This window comes from Berghia stephanieae, chromosome 11, assembly GCF_034508935.2.
Source record: "Berghia stephanieae isolate SIO BIC M18660-M18661 chromosome 11, UCSD_Bste_1.3, whole genome shotgun sequence".
NCBI classification, from domain to species: Eukaryota; Metazoa; Mollusca; class Gastropoda; order Nudibranchia; family Aeolidiidae; genus Berghia; species Berghia stephanieae.
This window is the reverse complement of record NC_088370.1, coordinates 26,619,855-26,638,041: the sequence shown is the minus strand read 5'-3', so window position 1 is coordinate 26,638,041 and position 18,187 is coordinate 26,619,855. Positions and strand designations below refer to the sequence as shown.

The following is an 18,187-nucleotide window of genomic DNA, read 5'->3' as shown; positions in this document are numbered from 1 at the left end:
CGTTAGTATTTTCACGATCCCAGGCTTCAGGCAGCCCTCACCGCCACCGCTCTCGACTCGAACCGGGGACCCTACCTATCCGATAGTGAGAGTCATAATATCAGAACACCACAAAGCATCATTATACAATGATAAAGGCGATGATGATATACGAGTAGAAGAAAAACAAAAAAAAAAAAAAAAGGAAAGAGAAAGGCGAACTTTCAATTCTTTGTTTATTTGTCTAACCTTTCCTGAGATAACAATAGGCTTCAACAGGCGTGATGTCACTTTCATCGTAATGACGCATAGTAACTTAGTAACAGGTTCTAACCTATCGGAACAATGGCGGACGCCCTTATGAGTTACTTCTCCGACGAGCATAAAAGGGTATCCAGAGGAGAAAAACATTTTAAATCTTATCATGTTTTGTCTTTTATACATTCTGATCACATGACATTTGAAAAAGTTCTAGCCAGCATGAACGATAAAAGTACCGATTTTCTTTGTTTAGAACCAAGCTGCTGGTTGTTGGGGGGACGTGACATCAAACTATTGAAGTTTGAGGAAATGACACATCTAAGTAAAACTATCCAAAATGATTACTGAAATATGATGCAAAGTTAGGATGCTGCTTAAAAGCTCGAAGAATAAATAACAATAGTCAAAAACAAACAAACAAGAACGGATGCTTCAATATAATTAACAGATAATAAGCAAATAATGTGGACGTTTCGGTTTTCCCCCTTTATCAACATGACACGATGAATCAATACGAATGAGGGATGAGAGAATGGTGTTGTTGTTAATGGGAGCGACATGTATTCATGTTTTCGTCCAACCTAGTCATCGATCACATGATTTGATGCGGTACAACAATTGGATATTTCTCAATAAATATAAACACATTGCTTTGTTTATGAAAGTTGTAAGTCATGAGTCATGATGAGCTTAACGACCAATAATTATGACGTTGGATATTTCTCAAACTGCGAACACTTTTCACTATGTGGGTCATTTTGAACTCACTTTGCAATGTGACCGATGACCTCGAGCACATGGAAAGCTAATATAGTAGTAGTAGGCATCCTTCCGTCTCAAGAGACGATGGTTTTCGCCCTGTATGGCTTTGGTCTCGTCAGTCTTGTTGAGAGCAGCGACGGGTGTGTTTCAGCAGACCAATCCTTGCATGGCAGTCTCTACCACAGTTATTGCACACGTAGTTTTACTGTGTGTTTGGTGTTTGGATCTGCTGCCCCTCTTTCCTCCTTGTTCTCCTCTCCTCAAACTTCTTCTTCCTCCTCTCCTCACCTCTCTTCACTTCCTCCATCACCTCATATCTCCAGCCGCTGCTGTCGTCAGCAAGCGAATCCCATGTGTTTGAGTCGATGCCTGTCAGTGTCATGTCTCGTTTGCAGACATCATAGAAGCGCAGAGCTGGACGACCAGTTGGTCGCCGTCCAGAAGCTAGTTCACTGTACATGATGTCTTTGGGTATGCGTCCACCGTCCATCCTGTGTACGTGACCAAGCCATCGCAAACGTCGCTGGCAGAGCATGAGATACATACTGAGGGAGTTTGCTCCTTCTAGCACTGCATTGCTCGTGAGTCTGTCCTGCCACCTGATGCCGAGATTTCGTCGTAGACAGCGAATGTGAAAGTTTTCCAGGCGGTTCTCTTGTCTGGCATATGTTGTCCATGATTCACTGCCATACAGTAGGCTACTGAGTAGGCATGCCTGGTATACTCTGAGTTTGTTGTTCAAAGTGAGTTGGTTGTAGGTCCACACTCTCTTGCTCAGTTGTGCACTGACAGCGGCAGCTTTGGCGATGCCCTTGTCTAATTCTGCATCAAGTGAGAGGTTGCTGGTGATGGTTGTGCCCAGGTATGTGAAGTGATCAGTGACTTATAGCTCCTTGTTGTCGATGCGAATTGCTGGTATAGAGGGGACACCCTGACACACTACATTTGTTTTCTTGAAGTTGATCGTCAGCCCGAATTCCCTGTATGCGTGGGAAAACCTGTCCATCAGCCGCTGGAGGTCTTCCTCGGAATGCGCGCATAGAGCTGCATCATCTGCAAATAGTATTTCCCTTATGAGGACTGTGCGGACCTTGGTCTTTGCTCTCAGCCGTGCCAGATTGAACAGCTTTCCATCACTTCTGGTGTGTAAGTAGACTCCTCTGGGGACTGTTTGAATGCAAACTTCAGCAGTAAGGAGAAAAATATACCAAATAAAGTCGGTGCAAGGACACAGCCTTGCTTCACGCCGCTGCGCACGGGGAAGGGTTCAGAGGATCCACCATCGTAGCTGATTGTGCCCTTCATGTCGTCGTGAAAGGAGGCAATGATGCTAAGCTGCTGTGGAGGACAGCCAATCTTCTCTCCTTTAGCAGCTGGAAAAGGCCTTCCTGCTAACAAGGTCAAATGCATTTGTCGGGTCAATAAATGCATTGTAGAGGGGCATCTGCTGTTCTCTGCATTTCTCCTAAAGCTGACGTACTGAGAAGACCATGTCCACTGTCAACCTCTTGGCTCTGAAGTCACACTGCGACTCTGGGTAGATACGTTCGGCGAGGACTTGCAGTCGAGCGAGGACAACACGCGCAAAGACTTTACCCACAATGCCAGGTAGAGAGATTCCCCTATAGTTATTACAATCACTACGGTCTCCCTTGTTTTTGTAGAGGGTGATAATCTTGGCGTTGCGCATATCCTGGGGTACCTGACCTTCTCTCCAGCAAAGACACAGGAGTTTATGTTGTGGTTCCATGAGGGCTGGCTTTCCACATTTGATGATTTCGGGTGGAATGCTGTATTCACCGGGTGCTCTGCCACAGGCCAGAGCATCGATTGCTTTGCTGAGCTCCTCCATAATTGGTTCTGCGTCTAGCTCTTCCAGTACATGGAAAGCTAATATAGATTATCCTCATTAACCTTCCAGTTCAGTTGACTATTGTTATGAAACAGTAAAATAAATTTCCTTGATTCATCTCCAAGGAGAAATTTGTCTCTAGGGTCTATTCCAAGGGAAGGTTGGAAGAACCCAGGCGTCAGTTGCAGTGCAGCTCCGCAATGTGAACTAGTATAGGGTGAGGTGACTTGCTCAATGCCATGCATATACAGCGCGGTGCCGGGGAGTCGAACTCAGTACCTTTCGGGTACGAAGGGAAGACCGTACCGCTGATCCACGCTGCTCCCAATATTAAGATAACAATATTAATTACTGATTATATGAATTAAATGATGATGACGATAAGGGAAATGAAAATATCACATCAGTCTTAATGCCCTGCCTAGTACAACGGAAAATTCGTAGAAATACGAATTTTTGGCTCCAGATACAAAACAACTTTCTCTTCTTTGACTCATTACATCTTTTTGAAAAGGAAAGTTTAGTTCCTTAGAACCTATATTCAGGAGTTGGGAACATTTTTGGATCATAAAAAAATATTATGCCCTTCCGCCACGACATCATAAGATATCGTCGCCTAGGCATTCCACGAAGTAATATAGACAATTCATCAAATAAGATGTCTGATGTCAACAAGAATCACCCATATTGTCCAAGTTAGCAAAGTGGGGGTTAATAATCTTGCTCAAGGAAAAAAAACGAAAGTGTCTGAACCTGGGACCTTCCGGATCATAGTGCAATGCCTTAACCACTCGGCAACTCCCCCCCCCCCCCCAATGGATCATGATGATAGCAAATTATTTATTTCTAAAGCTATTTGTAGTGACTTTTTCTTTTTTCCCTTGGAAACTAGCATTGTTTGAAATATGAAATAGGTAGCTCTGGTTTTGTAAACCGTATAATATACGGCCTTTCATCTATGTAAATGTAGCTGCTTCAAGCTGAAACGTATTTTTACTATAAATTATTCAATTATTCCATCATATAAATCACCAGGCCAGATTAACGTTTTGAGATCTGTTTCACTTGTTACAAACTTCTAATTAGTTTAAAATCATATTAAATATGACTTGGATGCTCTGCAATTTGGGTATTGAACGTTTACTGCACTATCTCATGGTACCGTAGCTCCCGTTGTGAGTATTGCTGTCATGATTTTTATCATCATCATCATCATCATCATCATCATCATCATCATCATTATTACAAGCGCCAATGCCATCTAAATCATCAAAACCATCATTGACGTGAGAGTCTCCGCTTTTGGTTATCGAGTCTTTCAGAGGCAGTCCTTTTGTTTCTGGCATCTGGGTAAAAATTCCAAAGGAAACAAACATGATAGCGGCCAAAATAAAGTAGGAAGTGGACGCACCATTGGATTGGGAAGGAGACAGAAATGGAGCTACCATGCTGCCTATTCGAGCTGCCAGCACTCCCCAGCTCATGGCGATCCCTCTAATTACAGTTGGGTACAATTCCACGGTGAAGAGTACAACGGCACCCCATACTCCGTCCAGACACGTTAGAGCCGCGAAAACCATTACGGTTGTTCCGACATTATCATCCGACTCCGACGTTACGACGTATTCGAAAATGGCAGCTCCCAACAAAGAAATGGCAACTATCCCACTGAAAAGCAATGCGGCAATTTTTCTACCTAGAAGGTTTGAAATGAAGATTGGTAAAACAGCGAACGGAATACTAAGAAGGTTAGGAACCAGGAGATTTATGTAAAAGTTTCCATCCAGCGCTTTGATCCCAAAGTTTAAAGCACTGGTTACCACGGCGATCGAAATGCACGCAATAGTTATAAGAACTGTAAACTTGATGTAGTCGTTCTTGAAAAGGTAGAGAAAGTTGTATGTCTTCTTATCATTCACACCACTATGCTCATTAATAGCGTTTGCCATTTCTTGTAAAGTCTCCATAGAAGGTAATGTCTTACCATTTATCCTGGCAATTTTTTCCGCAGCTCGTTTAAAACTTTTGGATTTATTTTTAACCTCCAACCATCTTAAACTTTCTGGTATCCAAATTACAGGTATGAACGCGACAAACCCTATGACTGAAGTTACAATATGAACATGGCGCCAGTTCTTCAGAGCCATGCATGTCAAAGCCGAAATTGAAAGAGAAAAGCTCCATCCTGGAAGTCCTTGAAGGACACTCCGCCATTTTTGAGGCACAAACTCAGAGGAAAATATATAATAGAGGCCTATAATAAGAGCGCAGCAAGTTCCGAGTAAAAAGCGAATTACAGCAAGCATTTCCCAAGACACGGAGAATGCCGAGACGATGTTAAGACATGCAATTGCCAACACTGCTCCATATACGACAGGCTTTCTTCCAAAAGTGTCTCCAAGATGTCCCGCCACCAAAGAACCGGTAAAGACGCCACCCATTTGGATGGATACGATCATACTTGGTATCCATTTTTTGTCACAGAGAAGTCCCCATTCAGAAACAATTGTAGAGGTTGCTGGATCAAATTCAATGCTTTTACAGGATTGAAACAACGGGCAGTTTTCTTTTTTAAGGTGTAAATATGACTTCTCTTCAGCCGCTGGTACTACTTTATCTACGGTTGTTTCTCCAACTATGCCGAAGTTAAGACTTTCAACAATGCTTACGTTACCGCTGTTCAGGTTGAGGGAATCGTTTGAACTTAAGTCATTGCATCTCCAGCCAGGATTGTAGTTGCCAAATGCCATGAAGATCATGGTGAACACGGAGGTGCTGTTAGCCAGGAAAAGCACGCATAGTGTAACAATAGTTTGAAACTTGCCACAACCGACAACGTTCTCGACGAGGACTCCTGCTTTGCCTGTATGGAAAAAAATGAATGATAAGAGAGAAAAACCACGTAAAGCTTAAAAATCAGGTTAAAGTAGGACACGGCTAGGTCTGAGTGCACGTATTATTTTCATGTCTCTTCATCATTGCTTTTTTAACCTTGAGTCAGGGTATGGGCCAAAGACAAACAGTTTCCATCCCTCTCTATCTTGAGCAAACTTTTTTTTTATCTCGTTCCATGTCTTATTACTTCTCTGTATATCAGATTCTTTAACTCTTCTCCGTGTGCCTCGTGGCCTTTCCCTTGATCTTCTGCCCTGAGGGTTCCAGCCCAATACTTTCTTTGTTATAGCGGAGTCATTCTTTCTAAGGTTGTGTCCAATCCACCTCAATCGTCTTCATTCTACTTTCTATCACATTGGTTTCTGTTGAATTCTTTTCCATAATTTTCCGTTCTTAATCTTGTCCATCCATTTTCTCCTGAGGAGCCTACTCATGCACCTGTTTATGAAAATCTGTATCCTCCTTATGCATGCCTGCGATGCATTCCAAGTTTCACATCCATACAGTTGGACTGAGTTTACGTTTGAGTTGAACATTCTCAGCTTATCTTTAGTTTTTCAAACTCTGTTCAAAGATGTGAATGCAGCCTTTGCCGATCCAATCTGTGCTTTCACCTCTTCTTCCGTGCCTCCATCTTTGTCTATTATGCTCCCGAGAGAGCAGAAAGTATCTATATCTTCAAGTTCCTGATCATTTAATTTGATCTGCTCCCCTCTTGACGCATACCTATTCTTAGGACCTTTGACTTGGCGGGGTGAATTTTCAAATCAATGGAGAGGCTGTTTAGAATAGTAATTTTTTCTTGCATCTGGTCCTGGGTCTGAGACAGAAGAGCCAGATCATCTGCAAAATCCAGATCATCCAACTGTGACCAAGGAGTCCCCTGAATGCCACTTCTTTGCCCTTTAGAGGTTTCCTTAATTAGCCAATTAATGGCAAGGATGAACAAAAATGGTGAGAGCAAGCATCCCTGCTTGACACCAATCTTATTTTCAAAGATGTCAGTAAGCTGATCTCCATGTACAACCCATCAAACATTTTCCATAATGTGCAGTATTTTCCAAAATGTTGCTCTCTCAATACTGTAGAAAGTCTTCTCGTAATCCAGAATGTTGACAATAAGAGGAGAGTTCCATTCTATAGACTGTTCCTCTGTGATTCGCAGAGAGACAATCTAGTCGGTGGTTGAACGTTATTTCCGAAAACCTTGTCCCGAAGATTTGCATCTGTTGCATTCTTAATTGGTAGCTCATTTCTTGCAGACCAGCTTTCCGGCGGGTGGTGTGGTGGTGGTCTGTTCAGAAGGTAGTTGAAATGTTCCCTCCATCGCTTAGATTGAGCATCTTTTCCAAAAATAATTTTCCCACACAAGAAAACAACGCCGAATAGCTCTAAGAGACTTCTTGGACCTGAAGTTTGCTCTGAAAATCTTAAACAGTTCAGAGACAGAATCGTTTCTGTTCCACTCTAAGCACCAAAATGCACACCAAAGTCTGCATCAATACACCCCAGGTGGTTTGCAGGTGTGCAGAAAGAAGAAGCAAAAGAATTGAAGAAAAAAAACAACAAAAATAACAAAAAAAAAAAAAAAAAAAAAAAATCAAACCCCAAAACAAGATTAGGAGTCTGATCTATGTTTCGACTTTAAAAGAAAGGAAACTCCATCCAACAAAAATTTGAAGAGTACAAGGAAAAACCACAGATGTCAAATTTTTGAATTTTTGTGATTGGCTCCCTTTAGTGACGTCACGGGTCTGAGTTTGCCCCTCTATAAATAAACCGCAGAAAAACTACAACTCCATCTCTATAATGGTTGTAGTATTTTCGCTGTTCTGTTTATGGAAGGAAGGTTTAGACCCCTGACATCACTTAAGGAGTAGGGGAAGAGGGAGGGGGCAGTCACAGAGGTTTCGAAAAGTGGGTGTTTTTGGTTCGTCTCCTGTACTCTTCAATTGAATTTTGCATCACATTCAGTTATTAATAATCAGAATTTCACCTGTCCTAGCACTGATGTCCTCATCCATCCTAACTTGTAACAATTCGTGACTGAATAAAAACTAATTTCTGCTGTATGCGTAAACGGAGATAAAAATTCTATTCGACTTCGACACGGATGGTTGGAGTGTAGGAAATAAGTCACCCACCTCCTCAAAACGGTATTACTTATGTGGAGACGACCGAGGTACTGAAAATTGAATTTATTATAGACACAAATATGAAAATTGGGGTTAATCTATAGAAGTAACGAAATTGACATCACTCAGCTCTTTGTTAGTCTTTTTATATAGTCAGTTTGGTGATTAGTTCTCACTAAATTATATCAATCAGACTATATACGCTGAACGTTACATATAGTGTTATGTGTTGGTTTGTTTGAATTGGCTGACAGATGTTGCGAGTATTTTACCTAAACGCATAGTATCAGTAAATTAAATTTCTTACACGCACAAAAACTCAAAAGTTTGTATTTTCTCATCATTTTAATTCTAAAGTCACTTTTCGGGGTTCAATTCATCCCTTACATAACACCATTTGGATACGATTGGTCACCGTTAATATAGAATAAAATTGATCACGTTCATTTCGGGTAGATGCCACTTAATCCGATTACGGCCTACTCGGGAAAAACCCGTATTTAAAAATTTGGCCAGAAAACTCGTCCTTCAAATGATATCGATCGAGTTTAATGACCCTCATCTTGGCAAACACTTTCAAATCATGATCATCCTTTGAAGACTTCGCGAGGTCCCAGGTTTGAGAGTTTGTACCAAGATTAGGGTCATTTTAATCGATCGATATTTGAAGGACGAGTTTTCTGGCCAACTTTTCGAATACGTGTTTTTCCAGAGTTCGGCAATTGACTTATTAATGATGCTTTTTTTATTTTGGAAACATGTTGTCCTGCTTTGGTTGTCAAGTGTATAGGACATGATTAGGATGAAATGGTTGTAAATGGATTCGTTTTATATTGCAGATGGTTTAACTGAATAATAGATTATCGTTACTTCATGGTGATTTGGAAACAACTGGCGTGCGCAAGTCGGGGGAGGGGGGGGGGGTCGCAGGGTGGCCGAGACCCGATCTGTGACCGTGTTCGAGCCCCGCTCCAGTCATTTTCGTTTTGTCTTTTTTCTCGGGCAAGATTGTAAAATCCCCAATTTTCTCTGTTCTGCTCCAGCGATATGGTTGCTAGGACATCATCCGAACGAGTCCGGAGTTGACCCTACCTTCTCCGGGTGCTAGGCATTTAAAATCCCGCCTTTAGCCAATCAGGGTTCGAGCCTGGTGCTATATAAGCGTAGCGTGGGAAACCAAAGGAGAGTTCTTGTAAGTTATGTCGAGTTGAACAGAATACCACTTTCCAGCGGTCCTGTTATTTAACTTTTTATATTTGTAGTGTTCCTTATTCGTGGATGTCAGGAAAAAGGATGAATGGATAATTAGAGTTGTATCGTTCTTCTTTGTGTCATACATGTTATTTAGCTTCAGTAATAAATATATCGTTTTCGTAAACCTTGACCTCCATTTATTTTATCATTACATTTGTCTGGCCGTGAAGCACGGCCTTTGTCCTTCTTTCTCTTCCCTCAGATCAGGCGAGGCCCAGTGTAGTGGCCTGATCTTCATCTCTGAGGAACCTATCAACGAGTTCCCTCTTATCCTCCTCGTCTTTCCCTTTCTTTTGTCGACGTTTCGGGGTTATCTGGCTCTGGCTCTGGCTCGGGAGCACCCGAATCGTCACATCTCACTTTGGACAACATGTGTGGTTCCTGTTGACATCGGACATCTTGCTTGATGAATTATCTATATTCCTTAGTAGAACGCCTATGCGAAGATATCTTATGATGTCGTGGCGGAAGGGCATCATGTTTTAAGATTGTAAACCCCCACTTTGCTCACTTTGGACAACTTGAGTGATTCCCATGACCATCTAGGTCTAGGGTACTCTAGATAGTCTCGGTGATTCCCCTTGTTGACATCAGACATTTTGTTTCATAGATTAATCTTAGATAAAACGAAGTTGATGTCACTCAGGTCTTTGTTATTGTTTTTTTTTGCCATCCTTGTTTACGAGTAATTCTCACTAAACTGTTTCAACCAGACCATAAACGTTGAAGATTACACTTAATTTATGTGTTGGTCCGTTATAATTCCGGATGACAATGTTGTGAGTTTTTTTTAGCCAACCCTACACTATCTATTGATAGAATGAAGTTGACACCACCCGGGTCTTTAATATTGTTTTTTGCCATTCACGTTCATGAGTTATTCTCACTTAACTGTATTAACCAGAAGATAAACGTTCATGCTTACACATAGTGTTGTTCCTTTATACTTCCGGATGGCAATGTAGTGAGTACAATCATTAACCCTTTGTGCCCCTTCGGTACTCAGACGTAGCAGTTACTTTACAGCACGGTAAATGTGTTAAGGGGAACTAACCGGAGTTAGAAAAGTAGTTTTATTGCTATAGTAATATTATTTGTTTGCGAATCATGTGCTATGTTCAGGCTCTGGTGTTTTGTTTATCTACAGCTAGATGTTGAAACATCATCGTCCAGAGTTTAAAACCCCCGCACATAAGGTAAGAGCATATAATATTTACTGTTACCCACTATTTGAATATTAGCATGACATTTGTAAAAATGAGATATATGTATTGAAAGCAATTTATCAATGTTGTTAAAATTCAATTTGATAACAAAATGTTGTATTAAATCTTTAGAACCAGTTAATGAGCTGGTACTTATAAGCACCGCTGGACTTTAACGACACTTGTACTTTTGAGTACATTATAAGGATAGAACAATCAACATAACAGAAAAAGTATATTAAGAATACTTATGAAAAGAATGAGGAGCAAGATATCTCCAGAGATAAGTGACGAGCAAAATGGTTTTGTTAAAGAAAAGGGTACGGTACATGCAATTTTTACATTGAAAAAAAAATCACTTTATCTATGCTTCATTGATTATTCCAGAACTTTTGAATCAGTACAACATGGATTGCTCTTCAAAATCTTAGAAAAGATCGGTTTAGATAGTAAAGACCTTCGACTTGTGAAAAACTTATACTGGAACCAAACAGAGTGTGTCAAACTTGATAATGAAACATCGGACTTCATTAACATCTAAAGGGGAGTAAGACAATGTTGCGTCTTATCACCGGACCTTTTTACCACATGTAGTGAAATAATATTCAAAGAAATTGAAGATATGAAAGGAGCTGTCGTTGGAGGGTCGAATATGAATAGCATTAGATATGCAGACGATGTTACTATGATGGCATACTCTCCAGAAAACGTGCAGAAAATTTTAGATATATCGGTGTGCAAAAGTGAAGAGATGGGCCTGAAACTAAATGTTAAGAAAACCGAATGCATAGTGGTCTCAAAGAATGACAACAACACAACCTTCCACTTGTAAAGCAAAGGAGAGAGGCCATCAAACAAATAAAGAAATTTAAATATTTAGACACTATCATTACCCATGACGCACGTGACATAGAGGATATAAAACAAAGAATAGAAATAGCAAAAAACGTGTTCCATAAAATGCGACCAGTTGCGTCAAACATCAACCTAAAGTTGAAGACCAGAATGAAAATAATGGAAACATATGTTATAAGTATCCTTTTATACGGTTGTGAAACGTGGACGCTTGACAAAGAATGTACGAGGAGGTTATTGGCATTTGAGATGTAGATGTATAGAAGAATGTTAAAGGTATGATCGACAGACAAGTATACGAACGAAGTAGTGTGGGGGAGGTGAGAAAGGAAAGAATGTTGATCGATACCATGAGAAAGAGGCAGTTACAGCTTCTGGGACATGTGTGGAGAAAAGACGGAATAGAAAATTGGTAACATCTTGGATGATCGAAGGAACGAAAACTAGAGGAAGACAAAGAATGACATATCTAAATAACCTAAGAATGGCCAAAGTGATTTAAAAAGCAACACAGATTTCCTGCGCACCGCAGAGGATCGTGATTCGTGGAGACAGCTGAAAGGCAACGTGCTCAAGAATAGATGCCACAATTGATGATGATGTTAAGGATAGAGGTATTTTATAGAGTTTTTGGTTATCTTTAACCCTCTCCTTACCACCTATTGGAAAATCGTCACCTTTGTTACGATGCAACCGTCACTTTTCTCATCCAGATTGCATTTCTTTTTACTCTAGCTATAAGAACTTGACATTCTGTAATAGAGCTCATATTGTCGTACAATATTATGTATAGAATGTGCTTGTTGCGGTTCTGTTTGAGTAAGAAATGTCTGGTTCTTTTTGTATTGGGTAGGTATGAAGTTTTGGGTAACATTCTGAAAATGACAGGTAAGGAGAGGGTTAAATGCAATTTTGTAAACGAATACACTTCAAATAATTTCTGCTAGTGATTACAGCAGAGGCTACTACAAACTTGCCAGACTTTTATTGCTGATCAGCCACAGATATTGATGGCTGATTTGCCCTGTGAATTGACCGAGTCGGAAACCAATTCAGACATTGAGGACCTGAATTGAGTCTGAATTGCTTGCCAGGAGGGAATTATGGTGAATTATATCTTCCACAACTCCTGTTACTCATCATCCTTGATTTTGTTTTATTAAAAGGTTTTACGGTGCTTGCGACACATTAAGGAAATATCAACGACCGTAAAAATGAAGTTGATAATATTTTGCGTTGTTTTATAAGGCAATGAGCCCATAATGAATTGGATTATCAGGCTGGCAAATAAGTGCACGTCGGGTTTTGTCATTCACTGATGAATTTTGAATGATAATTAAGCAAACAATAATCATGTTTAATCTATTAAAATGCAGAAAAAAAAACAACAACAAATCCTCCCCCCCCCCCACAAAAACAACAACAACAAAAAACAACTAACGCATGTCAAGTTGAAACTAGTCCTGTATATTTACTATAAATTAATTAATTTTTCCGTCACAGAAACCAGCCCGTCATAATAACGTTTTGAGATCTGGGTCACTTATATTCAAACTTCTAATTAGTTTAACATCAATTAACTTTGACTTGGATGATCTGGATTCTTTACCGCGTTTTCCTCCAGTGCAATTGGGCATTGAACGTTTACTACATTATCTCAAGGACACCATAGCGCTCGTTGTGAGTATTGCTGTCATGATTACCATCAGCATCATCATCATCATTATTACAAGCACCAATGCCATCTAAATCATCAACATCATCATTGACGTCATTGGCTCCGCTTTTGGTTATCGAGTCTTTCAGAGGCAGTCCTTTGGTTTCTGACATCTGGATAAATATTCCAAAGGAAACAAACATGATAGCGGCCAAAATCATGTAGGAAGTGGACGCACCATGGGATTGGGAAGGAGACAGAAATGGAGCCACCATGCTGCCTATTCGAGCTGCCAGCACTCCCCAGCTCATGGCGATCCCTCTAATTACAGTTGGGTACAATTCCATGGTGAAGAGTACAATGGCACCCCATACTCCTTCTATTAACGTTTTAGCCGCGAAAACCATTACGGTTGTTCCGACATTATTATCCGACTCCGACGTTACGATGTATTCGCAAATGGCAGCTCCCAACAAAGAAATGGCAACTATTCCACTGAAAAGCAATGCGGCAATTTTTCTACCTAGAAGGTTTGGAATGAAGATTGGTAAAACAGCGAACGGAATACTAAGAAGGGGAGGAACCAGGAGATTTATGTAAAAGTTTCCATCCAGTGATTTGATCCCAAAGCTTATTGCGTAGGATACCGCGGCAACCGAAATCCACGGGATAGTTAGAAGAACTGTAAACTTGATGTAGTCGCTCTTAAAGAGGTAGAGAAAGTTGTATGTCTTCTTATTACTCACGCCACTATGCTTATTTATAGCGTTTGCCATTTCTTGTAAAGTCTCGATAGAAGGTAATGGCTTACCATTTGTCCTGGCAATTTTTTCAGCAGTTCGTTTGAAAGTTTTCGATTTATTTTTAACCTCCAACCATCTTAAACTTTCTGGTATCCAAATTACAGGTATGAACGCAACAAACCCTATGACTGAAGTCACAATATGAATATGGCGCCAGTTCTTCAAAGCCATGCATGTCAAAGCCCAAACTGAGCTAGAAAAGCTCCACCCTGGAAGTCCTTGAAGTACACTCCGCCATGTTTGTGGCACAAACTCAGAGGAAAATAGATAATAGAGGCATATAATGAGAGCGCAGCAAGTTCCAAGGAAATAGCGAATCACAGCAAACATTTCCCAAGACACGGAGAATACCGAGACGATGTTAAGGCATGCAATTGCCAACACTGCTCCATATACGACAGGCTTTCTTCCAAAAGCGTCTCCAAGGTGTCCCGCCACTAAAGAACCGGTAAAGACGCCACCCATTTGGATGGATACGATAACATTAGGTATCCATTTTTTGTCACAGAGAAGTCCCCATTCAGAAACAATTGTAGAGGTTGCTGGATCAAATTCAATGCTTTTACAGGATTGAAACAACGGGCAGTTTTCTTTTTTAAGGTGTAAATATGACTTCTCTTCAGCCGCTGGTACTACTGTACCATTTGGTTGTAATTGCCGCATCAACACTTTATCTAAGGTTGTTTCTCCAAATTTGCTGAAGTTAAGACTTTCAACAATGCTTACGTTACCGCTTTTCAGGGTGAGGGAATCGTTTGAACTGAAGTCATTGCATCTCCAGCCAGGATTGTAGTTGCCAAATGCCATGAAGATCATCGTGAACACGGAGGTGCTGTTAGCCAGGAAGAACACACATAATGTAACAATAGTTTGAAACTTGCCACAACCGACAACGTTCTCGATGAGGACTCCTGCTTTGCCTGTATGGAAAAATGAATGATAAGAGAGAAAAACCATATAACGTTTGAAAATCAGTTAAAATAGGATACGGCTAGGTCTGCGTGCACGTATTATTTTCATGTCTCTTCATCATTGCCTTTTTCACCCTGAGTCAGGGTATGGGCCAAAGACAAACAGTTTCGATCCCTCTCTATCTTGAGCAAACTTTTTTTCTCGTTCCATGTCTTTTCACTTCTCTGTATATCCGATTCTATAACTCTTCTACATGTTCCCCGTGATCTTTTGCCCTGAGGGTTCCAGTCAAATACTATCTTTGTCATAATGAAGTCATTCTTTCTAAGGGTGCGTCAAATCCACATCCATCGTCTTCTCCCTATTTTTTCTCCCACCGTTTCTGTTATGTTCTTTTCAAAACATCTTCGTTCTTACTCATCTCGTCCATTATAATCTGATTAACTTACGCATGCATCGGTTTACGAAAATCTTTATCCTCCTTATACATGCCTTCGATGCATTCCAAGTTTCACATCCATACAGTAGGACTGACTTCACGATTGAGTTGAAACGTCTCAGCTTTAGTCGAAGGGAGATATTTTTGGCACTTCAGACTCTGTTCAAAGATTTGAATACAGCCTGTGCTTTCCAATCCATTATTTCAGCTCCTCTTCTGCGCCTCCATCTTTGTCTATTATACTTCCGAGATTGCAGAACGTTTCTATTTCTCCAAGTTCCTTATCTTTTACTTTGATCTACTCTCTTTGACGCGTACGTATCCTTAGGACCTTTGATTTTACAGGGTGATTTCTCAAACCGATGTATTCCGAGTGGCTGTTTAGAATTGTGGTTTTGCTTGCATTTGGTCATGGGCTTGAGACAGAAGAGCCAGGTCATCTGCCAAATCCAGATCACCAACTATGTCCAGGGTATGTCATTTTTTCACCCTTTGTAGGTTTCCTTCATTAGCCAATCAATGGCAAGGATGAAAAATAATGGTGAGATCAAGCATCCCTGCTTGACACCAATCTTATTTTCAAAGATGTCAGTAAGCTGATCTCCATGTACAACCCATCAAACATTTTCTTAATGAGGTTTACCAACTTCTCAGGGATTCCATAATGTGCAGTATTTTCCAAAATGTTGCTCTCTCAATACTCTCGAAAGCCTTCTCGTAATCCAGAATGTTGACAATAAGAGGAGAGTTCCATTCTATTGACTGTTCCACTATGACTTGCAGAGGGGCATTCTGGTCGGTGGTTGAACGGTTTAAAAAAAAACCTGCCTATTGGTCCCTCAGTTTAGGATGTTGCATTCTTAATTCTCTCTATAATAATACGGTTGAAAACTTTTCCTGGGATAGAGAGAGGGATGATTTCTCTATGATTATTACATTTACTGAGGTCCCTTTTCTTTGAAAGATTGACAGATGTTCTTCCTTCCAATCCTTTGGGGATATTTCCACCATTCCGGATTCTCTCAAACAGTAGATGAAGGGTCTCATGATTTATTTCGGCATAAACTTTTAGAGCCTCCAGTGGAATCTGATCTGGTCTAGCAGCTTTCCCCCTTTTCATCTTGTTAATGGTGGATCACAGCTAATTGGTAGCTCATTCCTTGCAGGTAAAATTTCAGGCGGCTGTCTGATGGTGGTCTGTTCAGAAGGCAGCTCAAATATTCCCTCCATCGCTTAGATTGAGCCTCTTTTCCAAAAATAGTTATCCCATCTTCATCTTTAACTGCTACCCCTTGTTTTCCATATTTTCCAGCAAGTGTCATGGTTGTTTGATAAAGGATCTTCATATGTCTTCCTGTAGATGCTGCTTCTTTTTTCTCTGTACGTGTGTTCAAGAATGATTTCTAGTCTTTTTCGTTGATACTTTGACTTCCTTAGCTGTGGCTGTTGCATTCACTTGTTCCATCCTTGTTCTCTATTATCACTCATCTCCAAGGTGATTGGACTTATCCATTCGTTATGTTCCGATTTCTTTACACCCAATACCCCGTGACAAGTTGTTATGTAGACTTCCTTGATATTTGTTCATATTGAATCTACGTCTATTTCTTCCTCGGGATCAGCCAGAGATTGGAATTTATTACTTGCAGTTTAAACTCCTCATTCTTTTTCCCATCTAGTGCAATCACCTGGAATTTTTTAATTGAGAGTGATCTGGTTCCATATTTTCTGAGTCGGAACTTAATCCTCGCCAATAGCAGATGGTGGTCTGATCCAACATCTGCCCCTCTCCGTACTGTCACATCCTCTAATGATCGTCTAAATCTTCAAGAGATACAAAAATGATCGATCTGATTCTCTGCCACACAGTACGATGAGACCCAAGTTGCCTTGTGTACACTAATTTGGTTGAACATGGATCCACCGATCACCAAACTAATGAATGCACAAAGATTTGCAAGTCTCTCATCATTGTTGTTCATCTCTCCCATGTCATGACGGCCCATGATAACTTCATAACCTACGTTATCCTGTACTGTGCCACTTTAGCATAGGCATCTCTCATCAATATGTTGATTTCCCTCTTTGGCAACTTATCAATGACTTGTTGTAGTAGACTATAAAATGTATCTTTGTCCTCATCTGTTGCGCCAATGATTGGGGCATATATCTGTACAATGTTCTCGGTGAGAGTCTTACTCCATGTTGTAAAGGACGCCGTGATGCTCCCTTCTCCCTTTTGCTCCCATCATCTGTCACTTCTGGGCAAACATGCTTAGAGTTATTCCTACTAACTGTATAGGAATCCCGTCCCCTCTCCCTCCCTAGTCGCCTTTTACGAGCTGGCTTGGCTAGATTTAAAAATCAATTTTTCTGCTGGGTAAGCCTACAATTTTGGGAAAATACACACAAGAGTCTGAATCAATACACCCCATGTGGTTTGCAGATGTGCAGGAAGACGAAGAATTGAAAAAAAAAAACAAACCAAAAAAATAAATTAAAAAAAAACAAACAAAAAAAAAAACAAAAAAAAAAAACAAAACAAGATTAGGAATCTGATCTATGTTTCAACAAAAGGCGACTCCAACAAAAATTTGAAGAACATAAAGGAAAATTCCACAGATGTCCAATTTTTGAATTTTTGTGATCAACCCCTTTTAGTGACGTCAGGGGTCTGAGTTTGCCCTATATAAATAAACCGCAGAAAAACTACAACCAAATCTCTTTATTGGTTGTAGTTTTTTTTTTTTTGCTGTTCTGTTTATGGAAGGTTTCCCCTGACATCACTCAAGTCACAGAGGTTTCGAAAAGTGGCGGTCTGTGGGTTCATGTCCTGCACTCTTCAATTGAATTTTGCATCACATTCAGTTAATAATAATCAGAATTTCACCTGTCCTAGCACTGATGTCCTCATCCATCCTAACTTGTAACAATCCTAGACCGAATAAAAATGATTTCTGCTGTATGTGTAGACGGAGATAAAAGTTTTATTCGACATGGATGGTTGGAGTGTAGGAAATAAGTCACCCACCTTCTAAAAAGGGTAATACTTATGTCGAGACGACCGAGGTTCTGAAAATTGAATTTATAATAGAAACAAATATAAAAATTGGGGTTAATCTAAAGAAGGAACGAAATTGACACCACTCAGCTCTTTGTTATTCTTTTTATATAGTCA

General features: G+C 40.3%; 3 protein-coding genes across 3 annotated transcripts; all 3 read right to left on the bottom strand.

The window, feature by feature from the left end:
• Positions 1–201: 201 nt before the first annotated feature.
• On the bottom strand, positions 202–7,885 carry LOC144956899 (uncharacterized protein F23F12.3-like). Its single transcript, XM_078887708.1, has 2 exons — positions 7,746–7,885; positions 202–5,717 (listed from the first exon to the last, which is right to left on the bottom strand). Exons 1-2 carry the CDS (start codon positions 7,771–7,773, stop codon positions 4,003–4,005), a joined length of 1,743 nt encoding a protein of 580 aa, XP_078743834.1. The 5' UTR covers positions 7,774–7,885; the 3' UTR covers positions 202–4,002.
• Positions 2,468–2,854, bottom strand: LOC144956374 (uncharacterized). The gene has a single exon (XM_078886872.1). It carries the CDS (start codon positions 2,852–2,854, stop codon positions 2,468–2,470), a length of 387 nt encoding a protein of 128 aa, XP_078742998.1.
• Positions 7,886–12,649: 4,764 nt separating the features above from the next.
• Positions 12,650–17,954, bottom strand: LOC144956553 (uncharacterized protein F23F12.3-like). The gene is made up of 2 exons (XM_078887128.1): positions 17,900–17,954; positions 12,650–14,578 (listed from the first exon to the last, which is right to left on the bottom strand). The coding sequence occupies exons 1-2, from the start codon at positions 17,925–17,927 to the stop codon at positions 12,846–12,848; spliced, it is 1,761 nt and encodes a 586-aa protein (XP_078743254.1). The 5' UTR covers positions 17,928–17,954; the 3' UTR covers positions 12,650–12,845.
• Positions 17,955–18,187: the final 233 nt, after the last annotated feature.

Excerpts from the sequence above, each read along its gene's own strand:
- LOC144956374 (XM_078886872.1), bottom strand. The coding sequence starts at position 2,854 with ATGGAGGAGCTCAGCAAAGCAATCGATGCTCTGGCCTGTGGCAGAGCA.
- LOC144956899 (XM_078887708.1), bottom strand. The coding sequence starts at position 7,773 with ATGGATGAGGACATCAGTGCTAGGACAG. Across the intron at positions 5,718-7,745 it reads GGACATCAGTGCTAGGACAG|GCAAAGCAGGAGTCCTCGTC; the intron begins GTGAAATTCTGA and ends TTTTCCATACAG.
- LOC144956553 (XM_078887128.1), bottom strand. The coding sequence starts at position 17,927 with ATGGATGAGGACATCAGTGCTAGGACAG. Across the intron at positions 14,579-17,899 it reads GGACATCAGTGCTAGGACAG|GCAAAGCAGGAGTCCTCATC; the intron begins GTGAAATTCTGA and ends TTTTCCATACAG.